General features: G+C 40.8%; 1 protein-coding gene across 1 annotated transcript in view; it reads right to left on the reverse strand.

Moving 5' to 3' along the window:
* Positions 1-2,299: 2,299 nt before the first annotated feature.
* The window catches only part of LIN28A (lin-28 homolog A), a 28,188-nt gene continuing 5,774 nt past the window's right edge, over positions 2,300-24,713 (reverse strand). Inside the window, exons 3-4 of the mRNA XM_074305709.1 lie at positions 8,079-8,263; positions 2,300-5,437 (exon numbers count right to left, since the gene is read on the reverse strand). Of these exons, the coding sequence (XP_074161810.1) occupies positions 5,224-5,437; positions 8,079-8,263 (399 nt within the window). The 3' untranslated portion in view covers positions 2,300-5,223. The remainder of the gene's footprint in view (positions 5,438-8,078; positions 8,264-24,713) is intronic.

The following is a 24,713-nucleotide window of genomic DNA, read 5'->3' on the forward strand; positions in this document are numbered from 1 at the left end:
TCTCAGTTTTCTTATCTGCAAAATAGGGATAATAATAGTACCTACCTTCCAAAGCAGTAGTGGTAAAATGTTTAACACAGCTTGTGGCACTGAGAAAGTGCTTAACAAATGCTTCTTTCTTCCCCTTCCTCTTCTTAGAACAAGGAACGTCAGCTGCCTCCCATGTTAGATTCAGGGTCAGAACTGGTTTTTTAATTTCAGTAAGAAAATGACTCAAATGGAACAACAGCAGATGGGTCATTAGATTTATTTTTATTTTTTATTAGGTTTGTTTTTAATCAGAGGGTTGGAGACACCAGAATCATAAACTGATCAGAGCAAGAAAGATCCTTAAAAAAATATTCTTGCTTCTTTTACAGAGCCAAGATCCTAAAGGGTAAATGACTTACTCTGAATCATCCTCCAAGTTTATGTCTAGTTTGGGGCTAGAACCTCTAAGTCCTACCAGCAGGCCCAGTCATCTTTCCAATAGACAGGCAGATCAGGTTCTTTTTTTTTTTTTTCACTTTTCATCCACATTTATTGAAATAGCGTTGAATCACTGCATTATTGAAAAGAGACAAGTTTATCACCCGATCAGGTTCTAAGAACAATGACTTTCAAGTTTTAATTAACTCAAGAAAAGAAAAAGAGAAAGTGGACTCAAATAAATATCCATGTCCTAGATGTGCTTTTGTAGACAGAGTCCGATAGTATTTCTAGAAGTTTAAAGAATGCCTTCATTTAAAAAATTACTTCATATGATTTCCCTCATTATCAGCCCATCAAAATTATAAGAAGAAAAACCATTCTGAGCAAGAGTCTGTCAATCTTTTTTAACATTATAACTATTTCAATATAATCCATTTCTTTTGTAATTCCACATATTTTATACATTTAAAAACAGTCTTCTGAAAAGCCTGACCATATTGCTGAAGGATTCCTTGACATAACATCTTTAAATAAAAGCTAATAAAAAGTTAAGGACTCCTACCTTCGAGGAGGAAATAAGGTGGTTAGTGCAAGAATTGGAGTGAGGAAGATCTGGGTCAATCCTTGACAAGGACACCCACTGGCTGTGACCCTAGCAACTTACTCAATCTCAATTTCCTCATCCTGAGAGTAAGGACAATAAGAATAGCTAACTGTCAGAGTTAATGTGGGTTCATTTATTTAAACCCCTCTAAATATGAGCCATGATTCAGCCCTCTGGACCCTGTATTAGTCTGAAGAAAATTTCCCTTGGGTCATGTGGATCAACAAGACCGAAGCAGATTGGAAATTATTTCTACCACACACTCTTTCTTCTAAATTGGGACTGATATGTCAGGGCAAGACAGGCTTTTCTAAAGCTCTCTTGTTCCTTGTTCCATTTCCAACATCCTGACTCTTAAATGTCAGTTTTGACATTCCACTCAATTCAGCTCCTAAAGAGGACACAAAAGGTTAGTCTGAGCACTGGAGTGGAAATGGGGAAATGGTTCTTTGAACCCCTCTTCTGATGAGGACTCCTGAGTGAGAGGATTTGATACTATGGAAGCTGTTGACATGCCATTCTACGGGATCCTCAGAAAGACACTCCTCTTTATTTTCTCCCTCCTCCTCCCGAATATTTACAAAATGTTTTTAGAAGATTCTTTCTGAACACAAAAAGCATTAGATAATCAGGCTTGCCCCTTCTGATCCTGTGACCTAAAAGAACAAAGAGTTCTGAATTGGGCTGGGGGGTGGGATGTTGGAGAAATCATGGGCTCATCTTCATTCTAGCGTAGGTCCCTTTCACCTCTTTATATACCCTCACTTGTCACTTTACTCAACCGGTGGCCAATTCTTCTTGCCTCAGTTTCCCCAGCTTCTCGCTTTCAAACCTCCCTCCCCGGGGAGTTGGGTAGGACTGTTAATTAATGACGGTTTGTAAAGGTCTTTGAGGGAGAAGGCGCCAGGAGCTGGACAAAGTGTTATTAGGGTCTCATGCCCCGAGCTGTGGCCCCAGCCTTTCATCCCAGCCAGGGGCACAGGCGACCCCATTCTCATGCATGCCAAATCCTTAATCCTCTCCTGAATGTGGCAGCTTCCAAGAGGCCTGAACCAGAAACAAAAATCTGCTGTAATTAGGTGCAAGAGGACTGGACTTTAAAGATTCAGTCCCTAATAAGCTAAGACTAGTCAGTAACTTAAGTGCTCCTCTCCTAGGGCCCCAGCTTCCCCAGCTTAGAGGAAGCAGCAAAGGATGGGGGGTGGGGAGTGGGAGGCGGTGAAATTTCCCGGGGGAAAGGAGAAAAACTGCCCAAAAGTCTGATAAGAAAGAGACAGCAGAGGCTCTCAGTACCAATAAGTCTTTATTCATTGTATTTTCCCAGGGTGGAAGGGGGGGAAGAGGGAGAAGGGGGAGGGGGTTAGCATGTGTCACAAAACAAGATGGGGGAGGAGGGAAGGGAAAGGAAGAAGCCCTAACTGCAAAGTATCAAACACAATTGCCCCAAGATCAGGGCGCTGCCCAAGGGGGGCTCAGTCTCCAGCAGCTCAGGAATGAGGGCAAAGGAGGGGAGGAAAAAGACACAGATTAAGACAATCATCCTCTTTCCCTCCTCCTTCCCTTCCTCCCTTCATATAAATTCAAGAATTTCACAAAAAGCTTTGGTTTCTAGCAGTAAACATGGAGTTACATTCGTCCGTCTCCTATAAGACAATCTTGTGGCCACTTTGAAAAGAATTTCTTGCACCAACAGAAAAGAGATCCTTGGTGGGGAACTTGGGTGTACATTCATTTCCCTTCTCCAGGTCTCCCACCAATCCTGCCCTTCCCAGCCCTCCCTCAGGATCCCTCCAAAGGCTGCCATTGCTGCATGAACTGGGCTCGAGCCCCAAATAATCAAGTAAACATTTGGTAATTCTCCTACATTCCTCACCCACAAGAGAATTTTGACAGTGGGTTTCTGGTTCCCTGGATTTTTTTTTTTTTTGGCAGAAATCTGTGGAGGCATCTGGGAAAACAGATGTAATTTGGGGGGGGTAATCAAGTGATTAGCAAGACTTGAAAGTTTGAGCTTTGGGACCTAGTAGATGGCAGAGGAGAAAACAGAAGCCATCTGAAACCTTGGAGAGGAGGAACTAACCAAGTCCTGGTTTCAAGATCTCTGTTTGCCTGGTGCAGAATCCCTTTGACAAGAGATGTTTTGGCTATTTTCTTTTCAATACAAAAAAAAAAGTTTGTAAACAATAAAAACCCCAAGGGAAGGTGGAGAAAGATCGACAGCATATTTACACAGACTAGCCCACCTAGCAATCACCAAATCAGCAACTTGTGAAGCCCTATACATCTCAGACACAAAAACTAGAGGGGGAAATTGAGGGGCGAGGGGGGCACGCAGCATTTGGAGGAGCCGAGAAACCCGGATCAGGCTCCATTGTCACCCAGTGCCTTCTATTGCATTTGCCCTATTTCAGCACATAGTCAGTGAGGTAGGTTTGGACAGATCTCCCAGCAGCATTCACCAAATCCCTTTTCTCCCTAGGCTGCTACTTTACCATTGAGGCACTGACAGCAGAACAGGAAACTATGCTGACTTTCAGGCCCCTGAAATGTCCGGCATACAGACACCCTAGCCACAAGGCCCTGTGCTTGAGACCCATCCGAGGAGATAATAAAGTCCAGCATTTTAAGGGTTAAAGATCTGAGGCCTTTATGATCTGTCAAACCTGCCCTTCTGGGCAGTCTGATGGGAAGAGTACAGAGAAAGGGGTGATTTCATTGAACTCAAACTTCCCCAGATCTAAGATACATCTCCATTTCCCTTTCCTGCCTGGCTTAGTCTCACACACACACCCACCTTTCTGCAGAGAAATGATGGCTCAACGGTTTAAAAGATAGATCTGGGGTGTGGTAAGACAAAAGTTCCAAGCCCCATGCCTGGAAGATATTGGCTGTACTTCAAAGGGGTGACAAGTCAGGGCAGAAATCCTTCCCACTAATGCCTCAAGCCTGCTAGCTGGCTCACCTCCATCAAGTTCTCTCTCTCTCTCTCTCTTGTGTCTCTCTCTGTCTCTGTCTTTCTGTCTTTCTCTCTGTGCCTGGCACTCACTGGGATAAACCTCCTCTCCACAAGCAGGTATGCCCACATGATGCCCCATTACAATCAACCTTCTCCTCCCCCATCTAAGGATTTCAAGGAGAGACAGACAGAATGAGAGAGATAGTGGGTGTATTTTAGGAAAGATTGAGCAAGTCATTAAGGACACAGGAGGAAAGTTTGCATAAGAACTCACAAACTTGAGGTAGATGAACGGAACTGTTTGTACAGTACAATCAGCTGCTGTGTCTTTGTGTTGTTAAAAATAGGTTAATCTATTTATTCCTGCTGGGTAGTCCTAGAGCTGCCACTGAATTATCCCTGAGATTGCTCACATACCTGAGAACACAGTGCAGGAATGAGGGCCTCTTAGATTAAAATATACAAAAATACAAAACCAGAATATTTATATTAAAAAAAAAAACAACAAAAAAGGAAAAGACGCAGACGTGATTCATCCCAACCAGAGCCAGTTGATGTCCCGCCTGTGATATGGGGTCCCCCCTCAAGGGTGCAGAGGGGGGCAGGTGTAGGGCCCAAGGTGCAGACGTCCAAGTGAGCAAAATAAATAAAATCAACATGGGAGGGGTGGCCCAGGGCAAGAAGAAGAACCAGAGCTGTAGCAGTCTCACCCTCAATCCCATTGCTAAGGGAAGGGAGGTAAGGCTGGATAGAGCACTGAATCTAGAGAAGACCCAAGACAAAGAGGACCCTTACCCACCCCCCACCATTCCCACTGTCCCCATTCCCCTCCCAGGGACTCTTGTCCCCAGGCAGCAAAAAAAGATGTGGGGGTGGGGGCCCCCAGGGCTTTGGTCCATCCATCCAAGGCTATGCCTCCTGCCACTCTGGTTTAAGTAATCATTCTCTTTCCCTAACCCCCCTGTCCTTGCCTTCCCTGAGGTCTCCCTCAAGAAAAGCCATAGTTTATGTGGCTGGTGATTCTAGGATGGAGGCAGGCCATGGATGGAGGGGCCTCTGGATATGACCCTTCTCCTCTCCTCAAGGGGAAGGGGACAGTGCTGAGGATTCTGGACCCAAGACACTTAGTAGTACCAGCTAGCTCCCCCCACCCTACCCCATTCTATCCCACCCTGACATTCCCCACTCCCTAGTGACTGACGCCTGCTCCTTAAAGCCTTCCCATCCCATTGGGATGGTCCCAGACCCCACTTCAATCTTGGGCCTCAGGGAGTAGGGCTGGGCTGTGGATCTCCTCCTCCTCTCGGAAGTAAGCTGGTTTCCCCTGTGAACTGGGTGACTGCTGAGCCTTCAGAGGGCAGGAGGCCACCATGTGACTGATGCTTTGGCAGAAATGACATTTCTTGGGCTGGGGTGGCAGCTTGCACTCCTTGGCGTGATGATCCAACCCTCCACAGTTGTAGCACCTGTGGAGTGGAAAGGAGAGGTCATATACCCAGACGGAGACAGATTTGCCTGCTCTTGCATAGCATGAGCCCTCACAGAGCAGCTATTTCCTTGCAAAACGATCCTCGAACCAAGACACACAAAAGACATTAATCTTCTGGAGCGTTAAAGCACACTGGAGCATTTTTTCCACCAATAAGTCTTCATTTTCTTGCTCTTTAACATGGTGTCAAATCTGCTAGAGAAGCAGAACCACGTTATTAAACATCCCTCCAATTAATCTAGCACTCTCTGCCAGATATATCTTAATTTAATCTCCCTCAGTCTCAGTTTCTTCATTTGTAAGATAAGGATGATAATAATACTGAGCCCCAAACATCGTGGTGAGGATCAGAAGGATAACATGTAAAAACCCTTGCAAACTTTAAAGGACCAGATAAGTACCTCTTATTATTATCATTACAAGAGTATCTATAAAATGCTTCAAAGTTAGCAAAGCACTTTACAAATATTATTTCATTTGATCCTCATAATCACTCTGGAAAGGAGGGAATATTATCATCTCTGTCATCAGGGTCACACAGCTAGTGAACATCTCAGGGAGGATTTCGATGCTTCCCCAACTCTGGACTCAGCTCTCTGCTTACTCTATCACCTTTCTATTTCCTACCTTATCATATCTAAACTCCTGACATTCAAGACTTTCTATGCAATCTATCTCTTTTTTTTTTTTCCCCCCTGAGGCTGGGGTTAAGTGACTTGCCCAGGGTCACACAGCTAGGAAGTGTTAAGTGTCTGAGACCACCTGAATTCAAGGCTGGTGCTCTATCCACTGCGCCACCTACCTGCCCCCTATGCAATCTATCTCTAACCTTTGTTTCCAATTTTTTTCTTCTTGCATAACCTGTGCTTCAGGCTAATACGATTTTTCTATCAGCACATTCTGGGATTTTTAATTCCCTACCCATCCCCAATGTTATTGTTATATACTTGGGACTCTGGCTACACTCATCACCACCTGCTGAAATTGTCCCCACCCTTTAAAGACTGTCCTATTGTCATGAAACTTTCCCTGATTTCAGTCAAAAATGAACTTAGCAAGAAATAACAGAAAGAATATTCAATGTAAGGTAAGAAGACATGGATTTGGTGCTCAGCTTTACTATTTGCTACCTATTTACCATGGAGCAAATAACCATTTCTCTCTCTGGGGCACAGTTTCCTCATCTGCAAAATTAAATTGGACCAGATCAGGGGTTCTTAGCCTTTTAAGTGTCTAGAACCTGTACCTCTCACCCTGACCCCATTCTGGGGAAGCCCATAGATCCTTTTCTCGGAATAATGTTTTTAAATTAGAAAAATAAAACAGAATTACAAAGGAGACAATATATAATGAAATTATTATAAAATATTTTTGTTTAAAATCTCTTTTGGATCCCAGGTTAAATAGCCTTGTGCATAGATGATCTACTGTAAATGATTTCCATGAACAGCTGACTATGGTCTTAAGCAAACTAGTTCTTATTTTGTGATTATACAGATCAAAAAAGTAAGCTATTAGGGGCAGCTAGGTGGCATAGTAGATAGAGCACCAGCCCTGAAGTCCGGAGGACCTGAGTTTAAATATGACATCAGACACTTAACACTTCCTAGCTGTGTGACCTTGGTCGAGTCACTTAACCTCAATTGTCTCTGCCAAAAAAGAAAAAAATTTAAAAAAAAGTTTTTTTAAAGTAGGCTATTTACTAACTTCAGTTATGATTGTCAATTCATTTTGGGAGAAGAGGATTCCCCTATAGGATAATTCTTACATTAACCTGGGAGAAATCTTAGTTTGTCCAAATCTTTTAAGATTTAAAATCATCACTTCCAATACCCTCTCTTGACAGGTGAAGAAACCAAGATCCATAGTAGGGAATTCACTTGACCAGGTGAAATTACTGGTTCCATGGGTTCAGGTTTTCCTTGAGTGGAGATGGAAGGGGTGAATAGTACAGACCAAACTCAACCTCCCAAATTTTCCCAATAAGTATACTAGTTAGGATGCAACTGCTAGAGTTGATAAGGATCTCAAAAACTGTCACACATATAAGATTGAGCTTGAAAGAGGTAAAGGCCACAAAACTGGTCAGTTGCAAAATCTACTTCAACTTAGATCATCTAACCCTAAATCAATTTTGTTTGTTATCACTAGGGCAAGTGGCTGCATTCATACCTGAAACCTTCCTCACTTATTTCCATCCAAATCCCATCACCAGAACCCTACTTCCCTCTCCCACAACACCTTCCTTTCCTTTTTTCTATCTCTCCTCAAGATGTTGAGGTTGATAATCTGAAAATAGGAGACATGAAGTCTCCCTCTTTTAGAGAAAACTTTTCTGTAAGTATTGTGAGACCTGAACTGATCAGAGCAAAAGAGCTACCCCGGTTAGGATGGGATCAGGGGAGTGTATTCAAAGATTCCTTCTTCCATCCACCTCCCATGGGAGGAAGCAATCAGATAAGATGTCAAATCTCCACCTTAGAAAGAGTTAGGGAAAGTCCTAGAAAGGTAAGAAACAATCATCAGGAGGAGGGACCCAAAAGCACCTTTGCCTTCCTCCATGACCAGATCTGAATGTGCCCCCTATAGCCTCAGCCCAGTCTTGCCCATCATCATACCTGTCTCCTTTGGATCTGCGTTTCTGAAGCGTTTTCCCCTTGGGCCGTCTCTCACTTCCAAGACAGAATACACCACCAGGTCCTGTCACCCGGATTGATTCAAGGCCTTTTGCTGACTTCTTAAAGGTGAACTCCACAGCTTCCCCTTCCTTTAGGCTGCGGAAACCTTCCATATGTAGCTTACTCTGAGGGACAGAAAGACATTGAAGACTTTAGGTCATTTGTACTGCAACCTTTGTAAACTCCAGCACCTAGGACAGTACCTGGCATAACAGAGACACTGATTTATACATATTTATTAAAGGAAGGAATTTATTTAACCAAGAAGGTAAGAGAAAGCCGAGGGACTGTAGGAATTCATTCTTGTTCCCAATGGAATTGGTGAAACAGGAGGGGTTGGAGAAGTGCACCTGGGGAATAAACCTGCTCCTTTGGGACAGAGCTGCAAGTACTGCAGATACTAACAATGCAAAGATCATATATGTTATGGATATATGCATATGTAAGATGCAAATGTATGCATCATGTTTGAGAAATAGCATATTTCCTACTTCTTTTAGCACCAGCATTTGCCTGATGATGCTATCATGATTGATTCTGAAGCACAGAAGACTATACTACTCAAAGAATAACAATTATAGGGGATTCAAAAACCAATAGAGAGATATCTAGTATGGAAGGTGGGGGGGGAGATGGAAAGCATCACCCAAAATAATAAGCAGAAGCAGAAAACTTCTCATTAAAAATGAGATGATGGGAAAAGGAGGTGTGTCATGTCATATGTGCAAAGTTTGGACTTGAACCGAGCTCTTCCTGATTAACAGATAGGGGCTGAGAGAAATGATGAGTCAAGAATTTGAGTACTTCCCTAGAAATCCAACAGATTAAAAAGACCTTGAGGAAAGCCTCCAGAAAGGCTGATCTTTGCATCAAGGGACAGAGAAGGCCTCCCCATCCCACAGATTATAAATCTGAAAACAGGGTAATCAAAGTGTTCTCTAGTGGATGGAATATTGGGTCTGTATTCAGGAAGAACCTGAATTTAAATTCAGCCTTACTCACTAATGGTGAGAACCTGGGCAAGTTTCCTCATCTGTATAAATGGCCAAACACCTATATATATATATATATATATACATATATATATACATATATATATATACATATATATATACATACATATATATATATATGTATATATGCGTATGGGTATACATATACACATATCATGCATGGATGGATGGATGGACGGACAGGCAGATGGATAGACTAGGGAAGTCCAGAACCCTCAATTCTAATTCTCCTGCAGTTTTCCTCCCTCCAACTACACATTTAGACACCCAGGAATTAACTTGCTCTTCTTCACATTTCTTTCCCTTTTGACATTCTGCCCTCTCTCACTGATCAGTGTGTTAATTGAAGTTTTCCCTCTGAGCTCCTTCCCAAGAGACTATGGTTGAGTTGTTTGGGGATGGGGAAAAAACCCCATTATCCTCAGCCCTTACTCTAATCCTTCCCCACCCCCAAGCTCAAAGCCTTTTGTCCCTTCTTGGTTGCAGAATATCCAGGTTCCTTCTATCAAGCCTGGGCCCCTGGGCTATACAGCTCACACATATCTTTTGTCTCATATCTTCCCTAGGAAATCAGTAGCAAGAAAAAAATAAAATCAAAACACTAGAGCCCTATCTGGATTCTTTTGCATTCCTTTTGATCACCCACCTTGAGTTCCTCTATCTTCTTGGCCCCTTTTCTTTCTTTCTTAAAAATTTTCAATAGTATTTTATTTTTCCAAATACATGTAAAGATAGTCCACATTCATTCTTGTAAGATTTTGTGTTCCAAAATTTTCTCTCTTCCTCCCTTACCTCTCCTCTTCTCAAGACCACAAAAAATCTGATGTAGGTTAAATATACACAACTCTTCTAAGCATTTTCATAATTGTCGAGTTGCCCAAGAAACCTCCCCCCACAAACAAATGAACAACGACAAAAAAAGAGTGAAAATACTATGCTTTGATCCACATTTAGTCTCCATAGTTCTTTCTCTGGATGCAGATGGCTCTTTCCACCCCAAATCTGTTGGAATTGTCTTGGATACCACATTGTTGAAAAGAGCCAAATCCATCACAGTTGATCATCACGCAATTTTGTTGTTTCTGTGTGCAACGTTCTCTTGTTTCTGCTTACTTCACTCAGCATCAGTTCATGTAAATCTTTCCAGACTTTTAGTAAAATCAAACTGCTCATCATTTCTTGTAGAACAATACTATTCCATAACATTCATATACATAACTTATTCAGCTGTTCTCCAATTGATGGGCATCTACTTAGTTTCCAGTTCCTTGCCACTACAAAAGGGGTTGCTATAAGCATTTTTACACATGTAGGTTCTTTTTCTTCTTTTATGATCTCTTTGGGATACAGACCCACTAATGACACTGTTGGATTAAAGGGTATTTGGCCTCTTTTCTTTGAACTTAATTCCTGAATCTGCTTTCTAGCTGAATGAAGTTTACCTCTCACCCCAACTAATGTCCTGCTTTCAGGATTCTCTTGTGTTTTGCTCCAAGAAAAGAATTGATATACACTTTTACTCTGCCAATCAATCAATCAGTTAATATATTAGCACTGGATTATATACTTGTAGTTCTAGAGCTAGCACAGCACCTGGCACTAGATATTTAATACATTTGTGGATTAATACTTATTGACTGAGCTTATGATTTCCTCTCTCTAGGGCTAAAAAAGGAAGTTGAATTATGGTTCCTTCTAGCCTTAATATTCCAGGATTCTTTCCACTCTGCAACTTTTCCTCAGTCTAGCCCATTTCCCATCCCTTATGCTCAGAATGCCCTTTCTTAACCATAAGAGAACAGATGATGAAATCCCCTGCTCTGATAAGGGATATCTCCATTGGGGGAATTATGAGAAAAATAATGAACAGCAAAAAGTCTTCCAGAGGCAGCTATGTGACAAAGTGGATAGAGCACTGCACCAAGAGGCAGAGAGACCAGAGTTCAAATATGGTCTCATATACTTACCAACTCAGCAAGTCATTTATCCTTGCTGTGCTTTACAGATTATCCCATCTGTAACATGGGGATAATGGCAATACTCAACTCCTTGTATCAAAACATTTTACAGATACTAAAGTGTATAAATAAATGCTAGCTATTATTCTAGTCCTAAAAACCTACATTCTCAAATCCTTTTTATAGTCTCACAGCATTTTGTCTATATTCCCCCTATACTTATATTTCTATTAGGTATTTAGGTTATTTGTATCTTTGTCTTTTATTCTTTTCCCCATTAAACTTGATACTTACTGTGATTCTGGGCAAAATTTTAACCTATTCCTACCTTAGTTTCCTCATCTGTAAAATGGGGATGATAATAGCATTAACTTCCCAGAGTGGTTGTGAGGATTAAATGAAGTAATAATTGTAAAGTGTATAGTCCTTGGCACATAGTAAGTGCTATAAAAGTGAGCTGTTATTATTATTGTCATTTTAGAAGTGGAATTATAGATTCTTTATTGAAAGTCAGAACTAAAGCCCAGAAGTGAAAGAATTTGTTCAAGTAAACCAAGAGAAAACAAAAAGCAGAATGGTATTGGGACTAGGGATACTAGCCAGGACCACTTGGATTAAAATGGTTTCTCTGAACTTGGGAAAAGGAACAAGCATTTATATAACACCTACTATGTAAGGGCCCTTTAAATGGGCGGGCACAGCGCAACAGGAGATTTGAGTGGCCCAGAAGTATTCTCTGTGGATATAGAACTGCCCTGTGGGTGGGATCCTCACCATATTGAGATAGCTTCATAATGGGTGACGGCTCTCTTGCTGGTTGGCTGTGTGTGTGACCTCAGAGATCCTTTATAAGCCCACTGCAGACAGCAGTCGCTCTCTTTAACCTGGCTCCCTAGCCTGAGATGGCCAAGCCAAGCTGATGGATAGCTGTGAGAGGTAAGAAGTCTGGTAGTGAACACGTGGATCTTCAGACCAGGTGTTCACTAAGGAGCTGACAAGTCAGGGCAACAAGTCAGGGCATTATGTGAGTAGGTATAATAAAGGCTTTTAAGATTACACATAGCTGTTCTTGAGTGCGCTACTGGTTATTAAACTATAGATTCAAGAGATCTTGGCCAGAGACCTTTGAAGGCCTCAGAGGAGGCGAGCTGGGTAGAGTTGACACTGCAAAGGTCAGTGGTCAAAGGTACTCTGCTGGGCCTAGGGCAGACTAGTAATTGTAATTGCTAGGAGGGCATGTTACCCTACTATGTACACCAGGCCTATACTAAGCACTTGGGTGGCTCACAACCTCTCAGTTGCAGAGAAAGGCATAGGAGCTTTCTCAGCCCTACATAATTCCAATGCCTTTCTTCTATTAATTATTTCCTATGTATCTTACATATAACTTAATTTGTAGGAGTAGTTAGGTGGGAAAGTGAACAGAGCATAAATAAATACACTGAATAGAGACTCATATTCTTGAGTTCAAATCCAGTCTCAAACACCTACTAGCTATGTGATGCTGTGCAAATCACCTAACCTGTTTGCCTCAGTTTCCCCACCTGTAAAATGAACTGGAGAAGAAATGGCAAACCATACCAGGATCAATATCTTTGCCAAGAAAATCCCAAATGGGGTTGAACACAATTGAACAGATTGTTTGTTTGCATATTTGCATGTTGTCCTCTGCTAAGCTGTAAGCTTATTAAGAGGCCAGGGATTGTCTTTTGCCTCTATTTGTGTCCCATATTTAGCACATTACCTGGCACATAGGAGGTTCTTAATAAGTGCTTTTTGAATTGACTGAGAAAGTGCCAACCTGAATGGACTGAACAGGTTTCCTATTAGGGAGATCCCAATTCCAGTAAAATCACAGGTCCTGTCCCTAATATTCTTAGCCAAATCACAAGTGGGTGACAGTGTTGAAAATACCTACTTACCATCCAATAATATCAACTCTCCTTTCTATAGGACTTTGAGAATTGCAAAGCATTTTCCTCACAACTACCAGGTGAAGTGAAGCAATAGAAGTATTATCATTTCCATGTTACAAAAGACAATTTAAGCTTAGGGAATTAAAATGACATGATCCAAGTCAAGCAACTATTAAGTGTAAGTTTCAATCTGATGGGATAAATGGACTCCAGCAAAATACCATGAACTTAGTAGCAACCCAGTATCTAAATAAGCCCCAGTGAGGAGAAAGCTGACTCTCTAGAATTATCTTGTACAGACATAACTATCCTGTGCTGACACACCCACTATTACCATATACAATTTGAAGATTAAGCTACAGACCTCCATAGGGTATTTTGTACTTACAAAATTAGCAAAGTTTGCACACCTTGCCCTAGGTTATTTCCCATAAAAAGTCCTCCCTCCCTCCTTGTTAATTGAGAGTTAATTATGAACTTTACCCTCCTTATGGCATCCCAGGAAAGTCTTGACTCTTGGTTTGGAGATGGTTTGAGCCTCTGAATTCATTCCAGTAACTCCCTACTTTTGTGATTTGTTGTATCTCATCATCACTTGCTATAACTCATCAGAACCATAGCTAACTTATCTTTTTACCCCACACACCCATCCCAGAACCCAAAAAAGAGGCAGATTGAAGGAAGCAATATATCTGTGAACATTTCAAAATCACAGGTCTGGGGCAAAGTCACCCAATTCTTTCCATCTTTAAAAATTCCTCTTTGCCCATTTTTGCTCTCACTAGAGTAATTATCTCACTTTCTAAAGCAGTGATTCTCAATCTTTTTTACACTTCATAATCCTTGGTCTTCAGTCTTCTATTCAACATGAAATGAAATAAAATCATGGGTAGACACTTAAGAAAAAGAGAATCACTAATGGAGAAATAGTTATTTGTCCACTATTTCCTGTACCCCTTGGGACAAACTTCTTAATGCTCTTGGGACATGGGAACCCCTGGTATAAATCATGGTCCTCATTTTTTTTTCCATTTTGCAAAGGCACCAGTTTGCTTGTGTGGATTAGAATAGGTCCCATCTACCCCTTTTCTGGCTTTAACCAGTTTTCCTAGTCTGGATCACTACATCCTAAAACTCCCTACTCTAAACAGAATCAATTAAGTATTTATGTGGGACCAAGTACACAAAAAAAATGTGGTAGCTTACTTTCCAATTAAAAAGACAAATGAAAGGTCTGAGTTTTTTCTGCCTTGGTGAGAGAACCTTTCTGGACCTCAGTTTCCTCAACTGTAAAATGAGATAATTAGATTAAATGACTTTAAAAGGTGCCTAATTACCAGCTCAAATATTTGGTGTTCTAAAGTTCTTGTTCTCACCATTAACAATCTGGGCTGAAGTTCCTTTTCCTTTGACATTCTCTTCACACATTCTCAGTTTTGATAACTCTTCCTTTTGCTAACAGTATAAAGACCCTTCTGACAACTCCTATTAACATGATTTAAAAATAAATTTTAAAAAAGTTAAAAAAAGAATCATGGCATGAATGAAAATTCAGAGACAAGAAACTCTTGTTAATCAGTAGTTATTATCCACCATCACTGCCCTAGGCTTTGAGCTAAACAGAGAGAGAATGGTGGTCTCCAGGGTTCCCTCCTCCACAGACTGCCCCCCCTTCTCAAAACACACATATTTTGAATTCCTCTGTTATCAGATAGGTAATCAGCACATCCCAAAAGCCAGCCTCCTAACTCCTGCATTTGAAAGGAAGGGGCCCAGAATTCCTCCCCAATCCCTCCTCCCCCAACCACACACAAAGCAAGACATTCCCAAGCTGGGCCCTGCCTATCTTTCCTTCTCCCCCCCATTCTTCACCCCCCAAAAAGAAAAGGCATGGGGGAGGGGCAAAGGGCTGAGCTTCCCTTCTGTAGGGCCTAGCCAGGAAAACAAAGAACTGACGCTGGTTGGTCCCAGTGGCCAGATTCCAGGAGAAGCAGAGGTGGCAACCCTCCCCCACACTCCCTAGAATCTGAAATCTCCCTTTCCTCATCTTTCCCTTCGCATTCTCAGAAGTCCCACAAGACAGAGATGCTGACCAAACTCCCATCCCCCTCCTTTACTCTCTAGACTCATATGAAATGAGGGACACACACATAGCTCCTTATTTCCCCACCCACCCAAGCTTCTGGTTGGTAACAGCTGCATTACATCCAAAGTGGACAGGCAGGACAGGATGCCCCATCTCCAAGGGCTTACTCTAGCTCCCCCTTCACTAATCAGGGCAAGGGGGCGGGGGTGTCTCAGGGAGAAGAAGCTGCCTTAGAGTCATCCTCCCTCCCACTGCAATAAAGTCCCAACTTTTAACGACTTGGGAGGTTTTTTCATTCATTATTCCATTCCATATTAGTAGACTCAGGAGCAGGGTGCCTGATTCTCTACAGCCCAGCTGGTCAGAGAATTCTGAAGGACAATCTCTGGAAGCAGTCAGGGCTCAGTAGTAGAGACCTCTTTCAAGTAACCCATCCAGACCCCACTTTGTAATCCTTAAAGAACTTGATTTGGTAACTCTTTTCAAGCAGAGTTCTTACTTGGGGACCCCAGGTTCTTTGCCAGCAAAACACAAGCTCTGGCAGGGCAATGACAGCTGAAAAGCCTTGGATCACCAGCCCAGTGATATCATAGCTCAGATAAGTTCAGATAAGCCGGGACCAGGTCCATCTGCTGTAGGTTGATGGAATTGTTTAGCCATACTAGAGGGGCTTGAGAACTGATCCACAAATCCTGAAAATACTAAAGTACAATTATCTGTACTAGAGAGTAACAGTTATTCTCTCTCTCTCTCTGTGTGTGTGTGTGTGTGTGTGTGTGTGTGTGTGTGTGTGTGTGAGAGAGAGAGAGAGAGAGAGAGAGAGAGAGAGAGAGAGAGAGAGAGAGAGAGAGAGACTGAGACTTAAACGTAAACTCTACTCAATGACCTACCACAATGCTCTGAAAGAAGGTAGTTAATAAATGCTTTTTGAATAGATAAATGTTTGTTGAATGGAAAGGCTGGGGCAGAAAGGCTCCAGTAAAAAGGGACATGATTTTCAAAGGATGGATGCCTCTCCATATTCTTCAGTCTGTCTGTCTCTCTCCTATTCTCCATACACACCCTAACCCCATCCTGAGCCTTAGGAAGGACAAGAAAACTGACAAATTACCCCCATCCTAACTCCTAGGGAATTTCTGAGATCCCAAACAAGGTTTATATTGGTGAGGGAGCGTACTGAGCTCAGAATAATAACTCACATTTCTATATACGCTTCCTTTGTACTCATCCTGTAAAGAGGGTCTTAGAGTTGTTGTTCCCATGAGAAACTCAAAGCACAGAAGTTAACTGACTCACCATATGAGAATAGCTTCTATTAAACAACGTCTCTCTTTGCCCTCCCACCCTCCACTCTAGTCCTTTAAAGTTTGCAAATTCTTTTCCGTATACTACAGGTATCATCTCCATTTTCAAGGTGGGAAAACTGAGGCAGAGATTAAGTGACTTGACTCAGTGTCCCATGAGGATACCGGTAAGGATCTGAGTCGAGATCCCAAACTGGTATTCTTGCCTCCAAGTTCAATACAGTCTACCACGAGGCAGCTGTTGTTAAGTTCACCGAGTCATGTCCGAGTCTTCCTGACCCCATTTGGAGTTTTTCTTTGCAAAAATACTGGAGTGGCTTGCCATTTCCTTCTCCAGATCATTTTACTGATGAGGAAACTGAAGTATACAGGATTAAATGACTTGCTCTGAGTCACACAGCCAGTGTTTGAATCAAAATCTGAACTCGGGTCTTTCATAGTATCTACTTGAGTTTCTAGCTCTATCCACTCTATCACCTAATTGAGGCAGCTAGGTGATCTGGTAAGGTGTTATATTTGAGTCAGAATAACCTCAGATACTTACTAGCCATGTAGACTATTCACCTAACCCCACTCCCTGCTTCAATTTTCCCATGTTTAAATTAGGCGGAAACTAATGACCTCGATGTCAGCTCTCAGCTCTAAAGCCTTTGGCTTTTAATTAGAGCCCTCCTCTTCTTACATCTTATATCTTTCACATACTCCATCCAGTGACACTGCCTTTTCTTTGCTGCTTCTCATCTAAGATACTCCATCTTCACAATCAAAGGCATTTTCACTGGCTGTGTGCCATTCCCGAAACTCTTTCCCTCCTCATCTCTGCCTATTAACTTCCTTAAGTCCCAGCTGAAATCCCAGTTTCTGCAAGAAGCCTTTCTCAATCCCCTTTAAAGCTAATGCGTCTTCTGTTGATAGTCTACAGCTTGTCCTCTACATGTCTTGTTTGTATTGTGTCTCCTTTACCAGACTGTGAGTTTCTTGAAATTTTTTTACCTCTTTTTTTTTTAAATGAGGCTTTTCATATATTAAACAATTAATAAAATATTAACTGAATGACCACAGGTGCCCAATATTCTGAATTCCTTTGAATCTCCCCATGAAAAGAAGGGGGTGTAAAGGATTCCTCTAACAATCCCTCTGCTCAGTAGAAAATTCACATTTTCCACTTAAATGCTTGTTGAATGGGAGGGCTAGGAATGCTAAAGATCCTAGGGGAGGCAGATATTTTATTATGCACATTTTACAAATGTTGAATGGTAAGACCTAGTATTCAGATCTTCTGTCTGTCATTTTCCCACTAAGTGATGTTACTCTTACCTCTTCGAAGACAATTCTTTAGAAACAGAGGAGGTGGAAAGGAAAAACCAGAAATCCCAGTCTCCCCTCCGAATCCTTAACTTGACTTAACTTGACCAGCAGGTGGCGCTGCTGGAATGTCTAAGGAATCCACTGTTCTTTAATACAAGTATTTCCTGGGCTTTTCTGTACTCTTTGGTTTTCAGTCAGACATCCTATACTCCCCGTTTGTTAAAAAGGAAAAAAAAATTCTATAGTCTACTATGAATATGCACGCAGGGAAAAGCCACAGACCTTCTTCCTTAAGAAAGGAAATGAATCTTGAAATTTACTATGTATTTGCACGTGTGAAATAAACCACATTAATCAACTACAATAGGATAAGAGCAATCTACGACATCCTCAGGAGGAGCTTTTAGGCTGAGAACTCCCATGCAAGTGGGAAACCATAGAAAGTAGAAAGTAATCCCTCACTTTTTGCAGCAACAAAGTATCCATCTATCAAATGAGAAATCTATAACCATTCTTTGCTACATAGCTGGCTGCCCAGGAGCAAAAGAGATATGTGAGAAACTGCAGGTGATGCAGAAACAAAAGACAGCCAGTGGTCCTTCCACCCACTCTAAGTGAGCAATGACTCCTGAGGAGATTGATCCTAGATGCAGGAGCAAAGGCTGAGGAGGAATCTAGTTATTATCTTCAGCACATGTCCCTTCTCCACCTGCAATTCAGGTAGGTTTTCTTGAACAACGTTCTCCTGTCCCTTTTCTAAGGGCCTTCAAGAGGATTTAGGATTACAGATCTAGGTAGAACCAGAAGAGATTTCAAAGGCCATCTAGAAACTTCAAGAAACTCGGGGAGATTAAGTGATTTATTCATGGTCACACAATAGTAAACATTCTGGAAGGGATTTAACCATAGCTCCTTTCTCTTCAGAGCCAGTGTTCAGCTCCACAAATCCCACTCTAATTCTGGGAGGCCATGAATGATATGCAACCAAAAGAAAGGTGTACTAGGAGTCAAAAATCTTGGGTTCTAGTTTCTCTACTAGTAAGAGTGACTCTGGACAGTTCAGTGTCTCTGGACCTCAATTCCCTATTCAACAAAAGCAAACAAACATTTATTAAGCATTTAGTGTGTGCTGGTGAGATTTAAAGCTAAGATAATACAGGGACTGTGACCTCTTAGAAATCAGTCTGGTAAGTTATGGTGGACTTTAGTTCCCCCTCCAGCTCTTAATATTCTATGATTTTGTCAACCCTATGTGGTATGACCTGCCCCTTAAGTTAGATGGCCTACTCCATGAAAATAAGGGTAATTCAATTTCATTACTCAAACCTGGAAGGTAGGGAGTAAAAGTGAAAGCTTCACTGCAGAGTCAGAGATAAAGAGAATAAAGCAGCACAGCTGGTTCAGTAGTGATTAGAAAGGTTCCTCCTTCCTTCACTTAATTAAAAGAAGGACTTTTTTACTTACTAACTGGTTCCCACTTTGGATCTTCTCCTCTTATCCCTCCATTCCAGGGGTAGAAAACAAACCAATCTTCATGCCAGATTAATTCAATAAACATTTACTAAGTACTTAACTAGGTTCTGGGGAATACAAAGACTTTTTTTTTTTTTTTTTTTTTTTAAAGGGAAACTAGCTTACATTCCACTATCTCAAGAGATAATTTTTGGCTCCTCTGCAATCTCTCTTCTTTTCTCCTTTCTCCTAAACTACAGGATATCAAATCACTTAATGATTTTCAGGGAAGAAATGATCTTCTAAAATATTGGAATGAAAAATTATATGACCAACTCAACCTTTCTATCATGTGCATAGCCACTACTGCATCTGAGTTATCCTGGTCTATACTTTTGCACCAGGCTACTTTAAACTCTCCTCCCAGAAAGAGGCTTCATGATTAGAGTTCATAGCCAAACTGAAAATAAATTTCTTCTACCTTACTCAGGAAGCTTGCACACTCAAATAGGCCCTTGCCCTTAAGCCATGACCATTTATATCTATGGTACTATGGGAGATAGAGAGATGAAAGTTCTCCTTGTCAGAAGACAAGGACTTTGTATTGGGGGTGGAAATAAGACATAGGAATTGGAACCAGAGGTTAGAGATCCTCTCAGCTAACCCCTACATTTTACAGACCAGGAAACTGAGGGGGGAAAAGAGTGATTTGTCCAAGGTCACATGGGACATACTGAAAGCTGGTGGTAGCACAGGGAGCATCCTTGACCAAACAAGGAATGGGCAGTCACAATTTGCTTACATAAAACTGAAAAACTTTTACACAAACAAAAGCAATGCAACTAGGCTAAGAAAATCAGTTGTCCAAGATTTATAGAGAGTTGACATGAATATATAAAACAGCCATTCAGTCATTCTCCAGTGGATAAGTAGTCATCAACGGATGTGACAAGCCATTTTCCAAAATACGATCAACTTTAACAATCATGTGAAAGATTGCTCCAAATGACTACTACTAAAACACACAATAGCTCTTACTGAGGTTTTACCTCATATCTAGAAAATTAGCAAAATGACCAAAAAAAGATAATAATCAAATGTTGGAGTGATTATAAAAGAACAAGCATATATTTGGTAAAATGTTGGTAGAGCTTTGAAACACATCAACTATTCTGGAAAACAATTTTGGAATAAAGTGACTAAAACACCCATATCCTTTGACCCAGAGATGTGGCTGCTTTGGAATATGCTCCCAAGTTACTCTAAGACAGGTTCTACATACAACAATATATTTATGGCAATATTATTTGTGATAGCAGAGAATTGAAAACAAGGTGATCACCTATCAATTGGGAAGTAGCTAAACAAATTGTAGTAGGCAAATGAAGTAGAATATTATTACATTGTAAGAAAAGACAAGTAGAAAGAATATAGATAAAGCAGAAGCTGAGTGAAATAAACAGACATAAGAAAAAACCCAATTATATAAATGATAACAGCAATGTAAACAGAAGTCATTACTACAACTATCACCACAAGAAAATCTTGGCATCTTGTGCAATTATAATGGCCCTAGAAGAAACGAATTAATGTTCTTCCCTCCCTTTGCTGAGACAACTGTATATATTGTCAACCTTGGTTGCTTAGTTTTGCTGATTTTCTTTTTGCTTCCCTCTTCTCTTTTTAAATTATTATATCAAGATAGATGTTGCTAGAATAGGAACGGTGGGAGTAGAGTCAGGAAGATCTAAGCTCAATTCTAACTTTGGACATTTACTAGCTGTATGTTTGTTAGTAAGTCACTTAACCTGTACCTCAGTTTCCTCAACTATAAAATGGGGATAATAAATAGCAACTCCATCCACTGGCTTGTGAAATCAAATGCAATAGTATTTGTAAAGTACTTATCATAGTATCTGGCACACACTAGGAGTTTAATATAAAACATTTTTAAAAAGAATTTACTAAAAAAAAAAAAGAAACTATTTAAAATCACCAGCAAATATCTCCAATGGGGATAAGCTAGAAGCCTTCCCAATGGGACCAGCAGTGAAGTAGGGATGCCAATTATCAGCACGATTATTCAATATAGTGCTAGAAATGTTAGCTATAACAAGAAGAAAAATAAATTAAAGGGATAGGCAATGAGGAAACTCTTTGGAGATGATATGATGATGTGCCTAGAGAACCCTAAAGCATCAACTAAAAAAAGAAACCACATCATAACCCAACCTTTTGCCACATATGTCTCTTTTCTAGAGATTAAGGTCAACTTCTCCCATTCCCTTTCTGTTCTAGGCAGAATTGGAAATAACAGCTTTAATGATTATCCTCCAGATTTATGTGGTTCCACCTTGTTGACCTCCACCAAGTACCTAGGAAATTACCCACTTCACACTATTACAGTAAAGAGACACAAAGAGTGAGACCCAGGTCCCAGCTCTGTAGGTATAATAGATTTCTAGCTATATTTATATGACTATTTAGTATCTTCTCCAAGATCCACAATCTGCTATGTCCCTTCCAACTCTTGGGCAAAAGGGGCTACACAATCATGTTCATTGTGACCCAAGACAATCAAAGTGCCATCTACAGCATCCTTCTCCATCTACACTCCCTATACCACCAAGTCACAAAACCCTATCATCTTTGCTCACTTAGAACACTTTCTTCAGAATCAATTGTTGCCTATAATTCCATTCTCCTAACTTCCTGAGAATCACCAAATGATGTTAGCTAATTTAAGTCCACCTTTCAACCTACTGCTAGAAAAGGCTTTTGAGATCATTTCAAAAATAAATGAAGATCCTAGATGGGAAGTGACATATACCCCAGAATATTCTGTAATATACTGGCATGGCTGGTGTTGGAACTCTGGTTGCTAGGATCTCTTTCTGCTGCATTACCCTGAGGTTTTGGAGGGATTTTTTTGGATTTTGGAACCAAAATCACTTCACCAACACAATTTTTATACGGGATATCCCAGAAATCTTAGTGAAGCTATAAGGTATCAAGGGCTTAAAACTGCATTAAAACTTTTGGGACATCCTGTACAAAGCCTTTAAAGTTTGCAAAAGCACTTTCTTCACAGCTACATGGTACTGTATTATTTGCCCCACTTTATATTTCAAGAAACTGAAGCTCAATGAGATGTGTCTTATAGGAAGTGGCAGACTAGAGTACTCAAATCCAGACACTTCTGACTCTGAGGCAAATGCTATTTCTCCTACAACCAGCTTGTTATTCTTCTCAGCTTGGAAATGTCCTCATTTTCTTCATATAGAGGCCAGCATATTCCTCTATATTCTGCATTCTGAGATGAGGAATATATGTGAGAATGGGTGAGATGGGTAGGAACTCAGATTCCATCAGTTACAAACTATGGAGAGCATTAGCATTTGCTGAATCAAAGGGCTATCACAAGTGAAACATTTCATTATCACAAACCACCATTATCATAAAGCACCATAGAAATGAGGGGGAGGCTGATCATTAAAGTAGCTGACATTTAAAAACTATTGATCTCTTTTGATTTTAACTTGGGAGACAGATGTGATGTATCTATAAAACCCTCTCAGAGAATCATAGATTCAGAGCAAGAAGGGACCTGAAAAGGCCAGTGAGTATTTTCTGGATGAGAAACTGAGGCACAGAAAAGTCAAGTAATTTACCTAGCATAACAAGGCCAGTGTTTGAGACAGCAAGTTTTTCTGACTCCATCAATCTGTTCTTATCACCCACTAAGGTTACCTACCTATCATTTACTCTGTATGCGTATTGTATCTGTCAGTTTATACATGTTTTCAGCACCATTAGAACGCAAGTTCATTGAGAAGAAGTATTATTTTTTGCCATTTCCTTCAAATCACAAGTGATTAGAACAGTGTTTTTGTATACAGCAAAAACTTAATAAATGCTGGATGACTGCCATCAGACTTTCCCCAAAACTGAACCTCAAGAATAAGAGCTGGGGGTAGCTAGATGGCACAGTAGATAGAGAACTGGTCCTGAAGTCAGGAGGGTCTGAGTTCAATTTGGCTTCAGATACTTAACATTTACTAGTGTGATTCTGGGCAAATCACCTGACCCAAATTGTCTCAAAAAAAAAAAAAAAAAGAATGAAAGAGAAAAGAATAAGACATTGAAACCCTTAAAATTCACTGTGACTCAGAGAAATGGTTTTACTGTCTCCCTGTTCAGTTATTTCAATAGGGATGGACCAAGGGGTAAGGGCTGCCCTGTTTTACTCCCAGAAAGGTCTCAAGTTATCCCTACCTCTTCCCCACCCCCTAAATCTCATTTTCATGGTGCTTTAGAAGCTCTTCCTGAAAAACCCAACTTAAGGCAGGCAGTATAAGTATTATCATTCTTTTTTTTTTTTTTTTTAAACAGCTGAAGACAACTGATGTTTGAACAGAAGCAACTTCAGGCTAAGAATCTGCAGCCCTGGGACTCAAATCTTAACTCTGACTCTATCATTTTTTGACTTTAAGTTAATCCCTTTCCTTTCCTGGATTTTAGTTTCTTCATCCATAAAATGAAGGAAAAACTATTGGTTTCTTGCCCCTGGAGGACTCTGAGTCATAGTTAGATTGATCACTTGTCAAGGGTGTGAGAGGAGGGACTCTTCTTTGGGGTGTGAATTGAACTGGATTCGATGGCCATGGAAAGCCCTTCCAACTTGAAAATCTGTGACATTGTCTTTTAGATGGCTACTAAGGTTTCTTCATGGCTCTAAATTGTTTCTTTCAGTACCCCCAAACAGCATTTCTTAGGTCCCTCTTCTAGTATAAGGCATTTGCTATTGGGAGCAGATTGAGCTGGGAAAATAGGAGGGAAATGGCAATGGATTTTTCCTCTTAAGGGGCAATGAAAGAGAAGGGCTTGGAAAGAGGGACTGCTCTTCATTCCCAGGGGGAGAACTTGGTCAATTGGAAGAGAAAGGAGACTAATTAAGATGCAAATAAGTACCACCCCCCATCCCCATTAGAGCCAGACAGGAAAACTGGCCTGGAACCTAGAAGGCTGGAGGGGTACAAATTGAGGGAGGGGGGCAGAGCAAGCATCTTCCTCCCATCCATACATAGGCAGGGAGAATAGGAAGTCCCAAAGGAGGTACTACCATAGCTGGTAACAGTGCCAAAGAAATTCTATTTCCTATGTAAAGAAGAACTGCACATGTTTAATATATTGGATTACTTGCCATCTAGGTGAAGGGTGGGGGAAGGGAGGGAGAAAAAATTTGGAGCATGAGGTTTTGCAAAAGTGAATGTTGGAAACTATCTATGTATATGTTTTGAAAATGAAAAGCTTTTTAAAAAAAGAAAAATTCTATTTTCTCATAGTAAAATGTAAGCTTTCAAGAGACACCTTCTGTCTAGACATCCTCAGGATCCAGACTCATAAAGCTTTGTATATAGTAGGGTCTTAATAAATGCTTATTGAATTAATTTGAAGGAAGAAGAGCAGCAGGGCTTCTAAACCTAGGATTCATAAGACTGTTTTTTTAAATTTTTGATAACTGTAGTTCTACATTGG

Source organism: Sminthopsis crassicaudata, chromosome 3 (assembly GCF_048593235.1).
Source record: "Sminthopsis crassicaudata isolate SCR6 chromosome 3, ASM4859323v1, whole genome shotgun sequence".
Taxonomy (NCBI): Eukaryota; Metazoa; Chordata; class Mammalia; order Dasyuromorphia; family Dasyuridae; genus Sminthopsis; species Sminthopsis crassicaudata.